General features: G+C 49.3%; 1 protein-coding gene across 1 annotated transcript; it reads left to right on the top strand.

The window, feature by feature from the left end:
• The first annotated feature begins 1,080 nt into the window (after positions 1-1,080).
• Positions 1,081-15,829, top strand: RFC2 (replication factor C subunit 2). The gene is made up of 11 exons (XM_005892853.3): positions 1,081-1,878; positions 4,456-4,525; positions 6,023-6,064; positions 6,372-6,478; positions 9,172-9,273; positions 10,512-10,612; positions 11,407-11,564; positions 11,819-11,884; positions 12,130-12,210; positions 13,973-14,086; positions 14,823-15,829. Exons 1-11 carry the CDS (start codon positions 1,772-1,774, stop codon positions 14,931-14,933), a joined length of 1,059 nt encoding a protein of 352 aa, XP_005892915.2. The 5' UTR covers positions 1,081-1,771; the 3' UTR covers positions 14,934-15,829.
• Positions 15,830-16,109: the final 280 nt, after the last annotated feature.

The following is a 16,109-nucleotide window of genomic DNA, read 5'->3' as shown; positions in this document are numbered from 1 at the left end:
CTAAAAAGCCTCTTGATGATAATGAAAGAGGAGAGTGAAAAAGTTGACTTAAAGCTCAACATTCAGAAAACGAAGATCATGGCATCCGGTCCCATCACTTCATGGGAAATAGATGGGGAAACAGTGGAAACAGTGTCAGACTTTATTTTTCTGGGCTCCAAAATCACTGCAGATGGTAACTGCAGCCATGAAATGAAAAGACGCTTACTCCTTGGAAGGAAAGTTACGACCAACCTAGATAGCATATTCAGAAGCAGAGACATTACTTTGCCAACAAAGGTTCGTCTAGTCAAGGGTATGGTTTTTCCTGTGGTGATGTATGGATGTGAGAGTTGGACTGTGAAGAAGGCTGAGCACCGAAGAATTGATGCTTTTGAACTGTGGTGTTGGAGAAGACTCTTGAGAGTCCCTTGGACTGCAAGGAGATCCAACCAGTCCATTCTGAAGGAGATCAGCCCTGGGTGTTCTTTGGAAGGAATGATGGGAAAGCTGAAACTCCAGTAGTTTGGCCACCTCGTGAGAAGAGTTGACTCATTGGAAAAGACTCTGATGCTGGGAGGGATTGGGGCAAGAGGAGAAGGGGACGACAGAGGATGAGATGGCTGGATGGCATCACTGACTCGATGGACGTGAGTCTGAGTGAACTCCGGGAGTTGGTGATAGACAGGGAGGCCTGGCGTGCTGCGATTCATGGAGTTGCAAAGAGTCGGACACGACTGAGCGACTGATCTGATCTGATCTGATCTGAAGTGCAATAAAACAGAATTTTATACAAATTCTTTTGGCAACATGGTGGGTTGGCTCCACCACGTACAACCTCATGATACCGGACAAATTAATCATTCTCAAGCCTGTTTCTTGTAAAACGAGGATACTGTAAGCACCCACTTTGGGACTAGTACATAACAGTAAATATAATGCATAATAGAGGACAGCAAACAGAGTCACTACTCGTTATTTTTATTATTTGTCATTATTATGACAATTAGGCTATGGGAGGAAAGATTAGGTCAACAGGTAGAAAACCAGCCCAAAAGAATGCTCAGAGCACTTGTGAATATGCAGTACCTATTTTTCTGGAATGAAATTAAGTCACATTTTACTGAGGCACAGTTTCTTCCCGGCACAATGAGAGTATGTCCCATGTTGTAGCATTGTGAGAATCTCCTGATAGTAAACAAGTTCCAGAGTGCAGGAGCCCACCCAATGGAAGCTGGTGTTCCGCTAGGGGAGTTCTGGGCAGTCGGGAAAACTGGCCAAGGGCACGTCCCAGCTCCGGCCTTCCCCCTTCCAAGGCCGCAGGACGTCAGCCCCTGTGCGTGTTCGCTGTCGGGTCCTGGGTTTGGCCGGAAGGTCCAGAGGCCCCGGTTCCTACCCGCACCAGGCAGGATGCTCCTACCCCTCCAGGCCTGCCCGGCGCGAGGCCCCATCTCAGCACAGCGCTTCCCGACGCGCCACGCGGAGAGGGCCTCCCAGACAAATCAAAGACGAAAACCAACCAACGTCCCTTCCCGGAGCGACCAGCGATCTCGAAAAGCCGCGCAGTCGGGTCTCGCCTTCCTCTTAGTCAGGAGGCCGGACGCCAGGTCTCCCTTAGCAACTGCGGCCAATAGCAACGGGTGCCAGCCCGGGCAGTCCCTCTGCGCAGGCGCGGAGAGGGGACAGCTCCACGGCTTCCGCTCGCGCCCAGCGTCCTTCGGAAATAGGGGCGGGGACTGCGTGATGGCGTCACGGGCGGGGGTCTCCGGTGGCGGGAAAAGGCGGCGCGAGAATGGAGGCGCAGGACAGCGGTGGTGGTACTGGCGAGTGCGGGGCCCAGGACGCTGCTCCAGGCCCCAGCAAGGGCCCCGGCAGCGCCGGCCACTACGAGCTGCCGTGGTGAGGACCCAGGCCATCCACGATGGGGCCCGTGGACGTGTGGGTGGGCGAGCGGCGGGCCGTGTGTCCCAGGGTGGCGCAGAGGCGGGAGTTCATTCACCTGAGCAGAGCAGGAGGTCCCGGGGTCGTGTCCAGTGGGTTATTATTTGAAGGCGGCAAGAGTTGTGGGTCGCTGAGCCCATCTGGGGTGCAGAGTGGCCAGCCTGGACTCTAGAAGCGGCGTTTTGATCACCACAGTGCTCGCTGAAAACAGCTACCCCTTGCCACCACCCACTCTTGCACAGGCGCTCTGCCAGCTGGGACTCTGATGATCGCAGAGCGGAAAGTGTCGGACGCAGGTTCGGAATCGGGGATGGTGTTGCAGAAGGCACCGGCCTGTTCTCCGCGGCTTGCTCACTTTAAATAGCAACATCCTGGGGACCTGGGAGGAAATGGTGACGTGGGGAGTCACCCGCCCCCGGCGCAGGTGTGGGGCAGGCTCTCTGCTGGTGTCCCGCTCCCTGTGCGCACCTCTCACAGTTCTCGCCACTGGGCGTCGTAATGCTTTCCTCCCTGCCTCCGCTGTGTATTCCCATCCCTCCAGCCCACCCCACTTGTGGGTGAGAACAGATATCTAAATAAAGGGCAGTATAACTTATTGGAATATATACGCTGCACCGTGCCGTCCCCCAGCCACTGGAGATGATGCTAGTCCGAACTGAGATGGATTTTAAGTGTACAGCATACACCGGATTTCAAGGACTTCTTTTTTTTTTTTAATCTCAGTAATTTTGATTACATGTTGAAAATGATAATACTTTGAATGTATTAGGTTCTCTAAATTATGTTAGTAAAATTAAGCTCGTCCAATTTTACCTTTTTAAATGTGGCTACGAGAAAGTGTAAAATGACGTATGTGGTTTGCCTTATAAATTTCAGGCACAATCCTATTTTAGATGCTTAAAGATACTTCAGTGTGCAAAGCAAACTGTGTTGCCACAGAGCTCACATTTGATAGAGAAAGACAACAAAGTGAAAAATCAACGAGTAGACATATAGTACATTTGATACTGGGAAAGATTGCGGGCAATAGGAGAAGGGGGCGACTGGATGTGATGGTTGGATGGTATCACCCACTCAGTGGACATGAGTTTGAGCAAATGCAGGGAGACAGTGAAGGACAGGGAAGCCTGGCGTGCTGCAGTGCTTGGGGTTGCAGAGTCAGATCTGACTCAGAGACTGAACAGCAACAGTATTTGATGGTGACAGGCTCTGTGGAGCAAATAGCTGTGGAGGTAAGGGAAGGCCTGTGATGAGATGATATTTGAGTAAAGACCTGAATTTAGGGAGTAAGCCATTTGGCCGTGCAGAGAGAGAGCTTTCAGGCAGGGGAACCAGCTGAGAAGTCCCTTGAGGAGGAGTACATTTGCCTTGTTCAAAGTCTAGCTCAAATTTCAGCTCCAAACATCCCGAGGTGACAGTTCTTCCTTCCCCAGGCTTCCACAGCACGTGGTTTATATAAGCAGCTTAGCTTTGTCATAGAATTTGCTAAGCTGTATCTCTCCTCTAGTGGGAAAGCCCTTGATGGCAAGAACCGTGTCTTCTTCATCTCTGCACCTTCTGCTTTTCTCCTCCTGAGAGTTCTAAATCCTTCCACGGCACTTGGTACCTGGAGGGGGGCTATATGTGAAGAATAAATGAGTAGGACCAAGCATGCTCTCATCTGCTGACCTTGGAGAAGAGCTGTCCCTTTATTTTCTGCAGTATGTGGCAAACAAGCTTCTTTGCGTCCTGCTGCTTTTGGGGCAAGACCAGTACCTGGAGTGGGTACCAGCTCAGAGTAAATCAGGGAGTATAGTAAAGGGCAGAGGAAATCCTGATGGTCAAATCCCAGCAAGTCTACTTCCATTTCTGTTCTCAGAGCTGAAGAAAATAATTTTTCTCTCATCACATAGCTTGCTTGTTAATTAAAAGAGAGAAGTATTAGGAATTCTCTGGCAGTCCAGCAGTCTTAAGCTTCCAGTGCAGGGGATGAGAGTTTGATCCCTGATCGGGGAACTAAGATCCCACAAGCCACGTGGTACAGCCAAAAGCAAATTAATTTTTTAAGAAAGAGAAGTGTTGTCCTCAGGCCACCAGCCTGTCCAGTCTGCCTGTGGTCTCTGTCTAGCCGGCCCTGCTGGGCCCCTGGCGTGCTTCTGCAGACACTGGCAGGTGAGGGGTGAGACGGGGGCTCGGCTGCTTCGGTGTCTGTCAGAGCAAGTGATGTCAGTGCCACACGCACTGGCCTTCTGTTGTGGCAGGAAGGCTGTGGTGCCACAGCGTCATGTTGCTCCAGATGGCCGGCTCTGGCCCTCCTCCAGCAGCAACAGGTGTTTCTCTGCTGTGACGGGTTTGAAGCCTTTGGTACACGATTCACATGCAGTGGACTTTTCAAACAGCACTCGAACACCTCTTTAAAACCTGCAACCATTTGCTATATATTTACTGAAAGTATATCACCTCTGACAAAGCTCCCAGCATCGCCCTTTTGTGCTTTCTTTTTGGGTAGCGTGAAAATAGCCTCGTCAACATCTTTCTGCATTTTCTTAAAAACAGGGTTGAAAAATACAGACCAGTAAAGTTGAATGAAATTGTCGGGAATGAAGACACCGTAAGCCGGCTGGAGGTGAGTGAGTTTTTAAGGTGATTGATTTTTGTTTGTATTTTTTGACTGTGCCATGCAGCCTGTGGGATTTCAGCTCCCCAACCAGGGATGGAACTCCTAAACCCTGCATTGGAAGCGTGGAGTCTTAACCAAGGAAGTCCCTGAAAGATGATCTTAAACATCTCATTACTGTGGCTTTGATAAGCTCAAGGCATTTGGAGGAAGATAGCCACGAATCTAGAAGAATTAAGGGAATAGGAGATACTCAGTTTGGAGAGAAACTTAGGAGCTGGAGTGGGTAACTTCAGATGTTTGAAGGGCTGGCTTGTTAGGATTTACCAGATTGTTTTGTATTCTTCAGAAGCATCAGTGGCAAACTTTCTGTAAAGGCCAGTGAATAGGTATTTTAGACTTTGAAACCATATAAAGTCTTTGTCGAATATTCTGTTTTTTTTTTTTTAAGTTTTTTAAAAACTGTTTTATTTCTTTATTTTTGGCTGTGCTGGGTCTGTGCTGCTGTGCTGGGCCTTTTTTCTAGTTGCAGCGAGCGGGGGCTACTCTCTTACTGCAGACCGGGGGCTCTAGGGCACTCGGGTTTCAGCAGTTGTGGCTCACTGGGTTAGTTGCCCCATGGCATGTGGGATCTTCCCGGAGCAGGGATTGGACCCATGTCTGCTACGTTGGCAGCCAGATTCTTAACCACTGGACCACCAAGGAGGTCCAAATATTCTTTATTTTTTAAACAAGCCTTTAAAAATGTGAAAACCATTTTTAGCTAGGGGGCTTATAAAAATAGGCCCCAGATTGGGTTATCCCCACTCCCCCGCGCCGCCCCGCCACCTTCCCTTCCACCATAGCTTGGCCAGCCCTGCCTGAAGGAACTAATTAACAAGGCAACAGGCTTCAGGGTGACACGTGTAGAGGACAAGCAGAAATGTTCAGGCATAGAGCGAGCTTTGAATTTCCAGCCCGAGAGGTCTTTAGGTGGAGTCTAGAAACCCAGCTATTTGAGATATGACAGAGGGGGTCTCCGCTGTCGTTGGGGCTTAGACGTCAGTGGCTACCAAGGTATTTATTTTACAGACTTATTCGTCTGCAGATGTTTGAGTATCTTCTCTGGGCCAGATGCGATGTGGTTTTGGGAACTGTTTATATCCTGGTGAGCAGAATAGAACTGATGCCGAGTCTGTATGAGACTCACAGACTCACCAGGGCAGCGTTAACGGCAACAGGCCATGTGATCAACGCTCAGTTAGGGGAAGTCCAGGGGCCGTGGGCGTACATGGGAGGAGTTCAGGAAAGAGTTAGCCTGATTACAGTGCCTTAAGCCCCAAGTGGAAGAAGTGACCAAAGCTAAGTGATTGGAAGTCAGACCTGGCAGGGCAGGGAGTGGAGAAAGGAGAGGAGGCTGGAATGGCATGTGCAGAGACCCCGAAGTGAGAGAGCTTGTGTGGCTGGGGGGCCCTGACCGGTCAAGTTGGCAGGTGAACCAGTTTTCACAAGCGTTTCTTCCCTCAGGTCTTTGCAAGGGAAGGGAACGTGCCCAACATCATTATCGCTGTGAGTACCAGGTCCTGGCCCTGTGCCACGTCCTGGAGTCTGGGTTTCGCCCCCCTCTTAGGTACATTCTTGTGCACAGAGCTTCCTCCTCAAGGAGGCTCATGATCACAGAGCCCAGACCACTCCCCTCGACCATGGGAGAGGGTTCCCTCCCAACCTGCGGGCTGGTTGCTGTGGAGATTGGCTGCAGATTGGGGTGAGGACAGTTCTAGAGGGGGTGAGCGGGTACAGTGGTGAGCAGTAAAGAGGGAGTTTGGTTACCTTCATTCTGTTGGCTCAAAGCACTTACTGGAGACCTCATTGCTAGGGCCCCCCGGGAACCGGCAAGACCACCAGCATCCTGTGTTTGGCACGAGCCCTGCTGGGCCCGGCCCTCAAGGATGCGGTTTTGGAGCTCAATGCCTCAAACGACAGGTACGCCTTGGAAGTTAGGCCTGAAGGGTAGCGCATGTTGTACATTTTGGGTTGTCATAGAAACAGCTATTTTTCAGATCTCTGTAGCATGTAGAGCTTGTCTCGCCAGCTTTGTGTTTTCCTTTAATCTTTCCAACAAAAGAGAACCAGGATTGCTGGCTTGGTGATGTGACATCATAGGCACTTGACTTACTGCTTTAGTTCTTTTTTAAGGGAGATTTTAAAAATTGGTTTTAATTGTGCTAAAATACACATTACATGAAACTTGCCATCTTAAAAAAAAAGTTAACCACCTTAACCATTTAAAAAAATATATTTATTTATTTGGCTGTGCTGGGTCTTCGTGGCGGCACGCAGGGTACTTTACTTGCAGCATGTGGGATCTAGTTCCCTGTTGTTCAGTCGCTCAGTCGTGTCCGAATCTTTGCAACCCCGTGGATTGCAGCACGCCTGTCTTTTACCATCTCCTGAAGCTTGCTCAAACTCATGTCCGTTGACTCGGTGATGCCATCCAGCCACCTCATCCTCTGTCGTCCCCTTCTCCTCCTGACTTCACAGTCTTCAGTAGTTCCCTGACCAGGGATCAAACCCAGGCCCCCTGCATTGGGAGCTTGAGCCTTAGCCACCAGACCACCAGGGAAGCCTCCCTGGTTTACTTGGGAGCTTGAGTCTTAACCACCAGACCACCAGGGAAGTCTCCCCGATTTACTGTTTAGATACGGGATAGTTGAGGATTATGAAATGAGGACCTGTTGAATAAAATGTCTGCAGAGCCTGCCTTTGGCTGTCCCCTTGAGGACGTGGCTTTTCACTCTGCAGTGTTTTCTGGTTTGGATGACGTGTATGGACCTGAGACAGGCTCTAAGTGCAGCTCACTGTTCATCCGGCATCAGGAGCACACCTGCAGTTGAGCCTTTTGTAAATGCCAGTTCCAGGTAGCAGATACGAATTGATTCAAGCTTACCATTACCTCCTTTTCTTCACACCCATATATCATCAAACTCACTAGTTTTGAAAACTTTGGTGGCTCTTAATTTTGTTGAAGAGATAGCCCATAATTGCAAATATATGTAATTTTAGATTTAATAGAGTGATGAGTACCATGGGTTTTTTTTTTTGTTCCTTTATCATATATTTCCTTTCAAGTCACCTTGTCAAACACACCTGCCTTCAGCTTTTGATCGCTTACAGACTGTATGTAAACGTGGGTGTTCAAACCTCATCAAAGATGAATGAATACTGTCAAATGCTCTTTTAGCAAAACGGGATGGTCTGTGTTCTTGTTACAAGACCTTGGGGAGCTAAGTCCTTCCTGTTGAGTGACTAACTGGATGAAAATATGTTCAGGTTTTGTCCTTAGAAATATGTTCACTCCTTGATTCTTTTTTTTAAATTAATTAATTTATTTGGATGCACCGAGTCTCAGTTGTGGCACATGAAATCTTTAGTTACGGCATGTGGGATCCCGTTCCCCGACCAGGGACTGAACCCAGGCCCCGGCATTGGCAGCCCGGCATCTTAGCCACTGGACCACCAGGGAAGTCCCACTCCTCGATTCTCAAGTTTGAGAAAATTCACGGGGGATTTTGGCATCCAAAGACTCTTAAACCCTGAAATTTTGTCCGTGTGATCAATTTCATCCTCATCATCAAAGTCTAGAATCCTGTTTCCCTGCTTCATTTTCTGACTTGTCTAATAATGATGAAACATCTTCCTCTGCCACTTCTCTGTGGCATTATGGGTAGAAAATGGAAAATTTTGAATTTTCCACTGTGGTCAATGAGAGCTTTCAGGTGGTGTATCTGAACTACTTTTGTATCTTCTAGAAAGATAATGTAGAACCTCACAAAACAATAAGAAACTGAGGGATGGGGCAGTAGTTAGTAACAGTTTTTCCCCCTCAATATTGCAGTATTCTAAGCACTTCCATCATCATTTCGTTTTCTTATTATTTTAGTCTTTTGTGGCATAGTTGGGAATTATTGATGAGTAATGATGAAACCAGTCCACTCTAAAGGAGATCAGCCCTGGGTGTTCTTTGGAAGGAATGATGCTAAAGCTGAAACTCCAGTACTTTGGCCACCTCATGCAAAGAGTTGACTCATTGGAAAAGACTCTGATGCTGGGAGGGATTGGGGGCAAGAGGAGAAGGGGACGACAGAGGATGAGATGGCTGGATGGCATCACTGACTCGATGGACATGAGTCTCAGTGAACTCTGGGAGTTGGTGATGGACAGGGAGGCCTGGCGTGCTGCGATTCATGGGGTCGCAAAGAGTCGGACACGACTGAGCGACTGAACTGAACTGAACTGAATGATGCGACAGTTACTGGGATGATGAAATAGCAAATGTTTCCAGGTGCAGTATGGGAGTGTAAGACTATGGAGACCCCCAAAATATATCTTAGACTGTAAAAGGGTCCAGTGGGTCCCCCATATGATAATTGCAAGATAAAATGAGTTTCATTCCGTTTTTCAAAAAGAAGTAAATTTTTTTTCCCTTTGTTCTTCTGAAAACCTCCAAGAAGGGATAAAAGTAATGAAATGTCAATCCTTATAAATAATGAGAGTTGCCCCAAAAAAGAGACTTAAAAACAAAATTGGGTCCATGGTGGTGTTCTGAGGGTTGAAAGTCCCCCATAAAGGTAACTGAATTGGTCTCAGTGACAATAACCTGTGGCTCATTGTTCCAGAGGCATCGATGTTGTGAGGAACAAAATCAAAATGTTTGCCCAGCAGAAAGTCACCCTGCCCAAAGGACGGCACAAGATCATCATCCTGGATGAAGCAGACAGGTAGGGGGCCTCGCCGAGAACCCGTCACCTTGATCCCCAAGTTTCCTGCCTGGATTTACTAACTTAGGAGGAAAAAGCTCATGCCTTTGCACTTCTGTGGTAGATTTGCTCATCACATCTTGAAACATGATTCCACAGGGGCCTGAGCCTTAAACCTGATCTTAATTAAGTAACTTACAAACATCCAAGACAGTTCATTTGTTTGTTCCAGCATCACTGACATGCGTAATTTAAATGATTTTTTTTTAAATTGTGGTGGAATACACCTAACAGAAAAGTTACCATTTCCAGTCCTTTAAAGTACACCATTAGTGACACTGAGTGGGCTTTCCTGATAGATCAGTTGGTAAAGAATCCGTCTGCAGTACAGGATACCCTGGTTCGATCCCTGGGGTGGGAAGATCCCCTGGAGAAGGGATGGGCTACCCACCCCAGTATTCTGGCCTGGAGAATTTCATGGACTGTGTGTCCATGGGGTCGCAGAGAGACTGATGCGACTTTGACTTTCAGTGACATTGAGCATTGAGGGTAGTCACAGTGTTGTGCACGCATTACCAGGATAAATGAAAAACTGTTAAGTGACATTTAGGAAAATAACAGAGTTCGTGTTCTTTGAAGAAATTTTAGAAGATGTGAGTACAATCTTGCTTTATTTCATCGACAGTTTTTCTACACTATGCGTTTTTATATAATTGGGATGATAATAGTATAATTTTTATATCCTGGCTTTTTCTTATAAAAAGTAGAGTTCCATGTGGTTATAATCTTGTTGTCAGCATAGTTTTTAATTGCTGTTTTCTGTTCCATCCTGGGGCTGCATCTTAGCCATTTTCCTTAACATTAGCCATTTTACTGTAACGCTTTTATAGCAGTAACATCTATCCAGCACTTACATGTCTCCATTTGCATCTTGGCAGGTTCTCTGCTGAACACTCTGTGTGTTATTGTCTTGTTTGTCATACCAACACTCTGAGGTGGGCAGTAGCATTGTCTTCTTATGGGCGATGACACTGAGACTCAGATAATTAGCCCCAAAGTCCCCACACGAGCGGATGAAGGAGCTTCAGGGCGGTCCCAGGCAGCCTGTGCTCTGTCTGTGTACAACCAGCGGGCGTGAGACCCACACGGGGTCCCGGAGGGAGACTGAGCATGCTCAGTTAGGAGAGCTGGCTTCCCAGGGTCCTTTGGAGGGGATCTGGGTCTCAGCTGCAGACCTCCCCTTGTGTTCTTCTTCTCAGCATGACTGATGGAGCCCAGCAAGCCTTGAGGAGGACCATGGAAATCTACTCCAAGACGACCCGCTTTGCTCTCGCTTGTAACGCTTCAGATAAAATCATAGGTGAGGGTCAGCTGTGCATGGCTCGGGGTCCTCGTGGCGCTCACATGGGCTCTTTAGCAGCAGAAGAGAAGGTGTGGTACCAGATGGGGAGGTTTGGAGAGTGGAGACGGGTGAGGTTTGTGGAAGATTTTACGTACGAGGGTCAGAGGTGGACTGTACTGTGACCTCGGGGTGGTCAAAGGGTTTGCCTGGGCAGGCCAGAACATTTTGAGGAAAGCCAGTGGGGCAGCAGAACAGGATGGATCAGAGAGAGAAACCCACCCGGGGCTTGGCGATCATGCAGTCGCCGTTGTCACAGTCTGAACAGCGTTCAGGGACAGCTCCCAGAATTCCGCATTCGTCCGCATGGTGGTTTTCACATGCGTCTGAGTCTCCCAGGGAAGCTTAAAGAAGCCAGGCAGGTGCCCCATTCTCACCCTCGCCTGGCTGGGTGGTGACCTGCCCAGGAGGGCCCACACACACAGTGTACACGGTGGTTCCGAATCCCAGCTGGGCCGGCAGTGACCCTCTTGTGGGCTGTGGTGCACGCGTGTCTCTATCCTCGAAGATCTTTTCCGCTTCTGGGAAAGGTCAGCCAAGCTCAGCCCAGGCAGTGCAGGCTGGGGCCTTTATTGGTTGATGATTGAAGTCGAGCCCTGATGGCTGGGTTCCCCTTAAGCACCTGCTGGGTAGGGGGGAGTGCTGCCCACGTGGCTGGGCCACGGGCATCGTGCGGCTCATTCCCCGTAACTAAAGGACTGACAGGGTCCAGATGTGCGTTGCCCCGGAGCCTGACTCTCTTCCCGCCGGTCCAGAGCCCATTCAGTCCCGGTGCGCCGTCCTCCGCTACACGAAGCTGACCGACACGCAGATTCTTGCCAGGCTCCTGAGCGTCATCGAGAAGGAGAAGGTCCAGTACACGGACGACGGCCTGGAAGCCATCATCTTCACCGCCCAGGGCGACATGAGGCAGGTGCGTGCGGCTGCCGCCCTGGCTTCCCGGACTGGCCACACCCCTCGCTTTATAGGGAGAAGGAGGCGACTGCTGCATGGGGATGAACATAGCCAAACCAGGGGATGTTGACCCGACACCCTGGTGGTGGGGTTGCCTCGGGCCTCGGGGGAGTGGGCCAGCAAGGAACGGGTTAAACGCAGACTCCCAAGAGGAGGGGGTGCGGCCGGCAGAGACGGAATAATCTCCCTGGCCGTGTTTCTGCTCCTCGGCAGGCGTTGAACAACTTGCAGTCTACTTACTCGGGATTTGGCTTCATCAACAGTGAGAATGTGTTCAAGGTAAGAGCCGGCGTGGCCATCACAGTCGACAGGGCAGCATTTACCTGCCAGGGCCGCTGGAACTGCTCAGCTTTCACTTGGGTTGCGAGAGAGACAGTCCCACACCTGGTTCTGCTTGCTGGAGACACGCAGACAGCAAATGAAGACCTTGGTTACCTAGGGTGCCCAGACATGGATCTAGCAGGGCTCCCCCTTGGATGGGCCCTGTCCAACCCTGATGGGCCATCTCTTTCTGGTTTGGGCAGGTCTGTGATGAGCCCCACCCCTTGCTGGTAAAGGAGATGATCCAGCATTGTGTGAGCGCCGACATCGACGAGGCCTACAAGGTTGGTCTCACCCTTTCTTGACTCGGGGGAAACCTCTGGCTCCTTGAAAAGGGCAGAGGGGGTGCTCCCTGGGCTGGGCACTTTACTCCATCTCATTCTAAACTGGTGCTAGGAGTTGAGCATCCTCTAATGCTCAACTGATGCTAATCCTCTAACTGATCCTAACTGATGCTAAGAGTTGGGTACCCTCTACAGTTGAGAAATCTGGCTCAGAAGCTAGACTCCTTACTGTAATCACATAGCTTAAAAGTAATCAACTTGGAAGTCAGCATCATGCGTTTCTACTCTAATTAGATTTTCTATAAGAGGGATTTGTCCACCAAGGACATGAGGAAAGAACAGCCCAACTCCTTGCCTATTTTTTTTTTTTTTAATATTTGTTTATTTGGCTGCATAGGGTCTTAGTTGTGACACACAGGCTTAGTTGCTCCGAGGTATGTGGGATCTTAGTTCCTTGACCAAGGGTCAAACCCACATCCTTTGCATTGCAAGGTGGATTCTTAGCACTGAACCACCAGGGAAGTCCCCAATTCCTTGCTTTGTGGAGAAGCCATCTTTCTCTCAGTGGAGGGGAGCTGTGAAGAGCCTGGGAATGGACATCCAGGGACCCAGGCTGGGTCCTGTGAGCCGATTCCAGAGGTCATCATTGAGGTTGCTGTGGCCCTCGAGTCCACATGGGGGCCGTGGTGTGATCTGAGGCCATTGGTCTGATGGCAGCCGGGTTCCCTCTTCCTACTGCCACCAAACCAAGATAGAAGTTGACTGGGTTTAGGACAAGGCTAGACCTCAGTGGCCAAAAATCCACCTGCCATCGCAGGGACGTGGGTTCGATCCCTGGGTTGGGAAGATTCCCCTGGAGGAGGAAATGGCAACCCACTCCAGCATTCTTGCGTGGAGAATCCCCAGGGACAGAGGAGCCTGGCGGGCTACAGTCCATGTGGTCACAGAGTTGGACACGACTGAGTGACTAAGCACACACACACGCAGACCTCATGAAACTGGAGCACAAGGCTGGGAGACTGAGGCAGACTCCCCGGCACTGAAGGGAGCCGTCAGATTTATGGGCGCAGAGCTTCCCCAGCCCCAGAATGCACCCCAGGGAGCCAAGGAAACTGACTCCAGACCCTGCTACTGGGTGGGATGGGGTTGGGGTTGGAACTGGGGCCTCGGGTTGAGAAGGCAGGAGGCTGTGACCTCTGTCGTCATCTCTGCCCTGGTCAGGATTTGTTCAGGCCTAATTGTGCTGTGAGTGTGTGTCACAAGTGACAACTCAGCACAGCAGTCACTCCAGGGTGCTTACTGGGATGATTAATAAGGCGTTTTAAGAGCCTTGGAGGGAGGGGACGTATGTATACTTATGGCTGATTCTCAGTGTTGTATGGCAGAAACCAACAGAATACGGTAAAGCAACTGTCCTGCAATTTAAAAAATAGTAAACACAGGAAAGAAAAAATAAAAGAGCCTTGGATTAAGATATTTCAGGGCACAGTGGTGGACTCGTCTTGCAGTATAGTCGAGAACATTTGCAGTGTTCTGTCTGCCTGCTGGGAACGTGGATCACCCCCACCCTCCAAGACCTAAAGGGCATGGACCTTGAGCCGGGTTGCCCCGTGGGGCCGATTCCCAGAAGCGCCTGTGCTGTCTCGGGTGGTCTGCCCACTCCCAGCCGTGTGACGGGCCGACCCTGGTTTGGGTTTAGCCGCACCCGCCGTATCCTTGTCGCCCGCAGTTGCACAGCCTCCGTGTCTTTTCTTTTGTCCAGATCCTTGCTCACCTGTGGCATCTTGGCTATTCCCCAGAAGACATCATCGGCAACATTTTTCGAGTGTGTAAAACCTTCCAGATGGCAGAATACTTGAAACTGGAGTTTATCAAGGTCAGTGAGAGTAGAGCAATGCCTCTCTCCCCAGGAATGTGGGCCACACTGAGGCTGTTTCACTCACAGGCTAGGTGCCTGGAAGATGCTCAGTCAATGGCAGGTTGTCCCAGGGGCTAGGGGCTTGTTTACGCCAATCCTGCCAGGCAGTGACCTGATGTTCCCTGGGATGGCTGTGTTCATGAGAGAGGTATTTATTTACTTGTCATATAAGTGAGATTAATTGAGATGTAAGTTAAATAAGAGTAAAATTCAACCTCTTGGGTGAATTCTGTTGACAAATGCAGTCTGGCTTTTTTTTTTTTTTTTCATTTTCTTAGTGGCACCCGTCAAAGAGCTTCCCAGGTGACTCAGTAGTAAAGAATCTGTCTGTCAATGCAGGAGACACAGATTTGATCCCTGGGTAGGGAAGATCTCCTGGAGGAGTAAATGGCAACCCATTCCAGTACTCTTGCCTAGATAATCCCATGGACAAAAGAGCCTGGCTGGCCACAGTCCATAGAGTTGCAAAGAGTCAGATATGACTGAGCGACTGAGCACGCATGCACCCATTAAAGAACTATCAGTATTCTTTTTAGGAAACAAGATGAACTTTTCAGAGTTCATTTTCCAGCTGGAGTTTGAGTCCCCTGCATCAATTTTGAGCAAACCTTTGGTTCAGATGTTCAGGTTTTAAGAATTAAGACTCTTCCCTCACTTACTAACCAGATTTAAGTTGGATTTTTTCCCCCCCCAGGAAATTGGATACACGCATATGAAAATAGCGGAAGGTGTGAACTCCCTTCTACAGATGGCAGGGCTCCTGGCCAGGCTGTGTCAGAAGACAATGGCCCCAGTGGCCAGTTAGAGCAGAAGCCTCTCTTGCTGGGTTACGAGAGTCCTTACTGCTGAGAGTCACAGCCTTTGGTTTGGATAAAGTGATGCCCTGGACTGACCCTGGAGCGCATCTTCCTGGTCTTCACCTTGCTTCCAGCACATCTCCCCTGCTCGTGGAGTGTTCAGACTCAGCCTCAGACTCACGATGGGGTGAGAGGGTGGGAAGAGACCCTCTAGGACATGGCCCCCGGTCTGTGCTTGTGTTGGCATTTTGCTAATAAAACCTTACAGTTTTGTGGCAGAAAGGTGGCAGTGCCAGGCCACAAGGAAAACCAGCTTCCTATCTCCCACATATACCCCTAGCGTCTGCAGGTAGAGAGGTGTTCTGATAATAGATTGGACAGGCTAATCTCAGTTTTTCTAGAAGCCATAACGACAATCCCACAGGGTGAGGCAGAGTTTGCTGTAACTTATCAGCCTCTCAGAACAGCCCGGGGCCCTGAGCCCTTCATAAAGAGCTTGGCAAGAATCACCCAGGAGGGCTTCTCTGCCGGTCCAGTGGTGGAGACTTTGCACTTACACCGCAGGGGGCACAGATTTGATCCCTGATCGGGGAGCTAAGATCCAGCATGCTTTGAGGGGCAGCCAGAAAGTTTTTTAAAATAAATAAATAAATTGAAAAAAGTCACAGAGGAGCACAGTACAGATAGACCCAGAGCAACCTCCCTCTAGGTCACCTTTTCTGTGTAGCCGGGTGTATCTGTTGCTTTAGAGTTTCCCAGTGAATGTTGTAGAAATGCTTTGTTTGTTGGCAAAATGCTGTTTTTTCCCCATGTTTAAAAATTATGGAAAATAATCATTATAGATAATACAGAGAATGATATGGTGAACTTTCACATAACTCATCTTAACAATTTTATCAACACATTCCCGTCTTGTTCTTTCTGTATTCCCGCCCAGCAACCCTACCACCCCACTCCCAGATTGTTCTGAAGCAATCCCTCGGTGGGGTTAGACACGCGTCAAGACCACGTTGCTGAATGGTCACAGGAAAGTCTCCAAGGTCACTGGCTCTTTGGGTTAGGGTTTTGATTAAGAGGGGGGGTGGAAATTAAGGTACTCAAAAACTGCAAGCAGGAATTTTACAAAATACTTCAGCACATCTCAATCTTATTTATTATTATGAATTTTCTGGCTGCACCGCATG

Source organism: Bos mutus, chromosome 25 (genome assembly GCF_027580195.1).
Source record: "Bos mutus isolate GX-2022 chromosome 25, NWIPB_WYAK_1.1, whole genome shotgun sequence".
In the NCBI taxonomy this organism is placed as follows: domain Eukaryota; kingdom Metazoa; phylum Chordata; class Mammalia; order Artiodactyla; family Bovidae; genus Bos; species Bos mutus.
The sequence above is the reverse complement of the archived record's forward strand: the minus strand, read 5'-3'. Positions and strand labels throughout refer to the sequence as shown.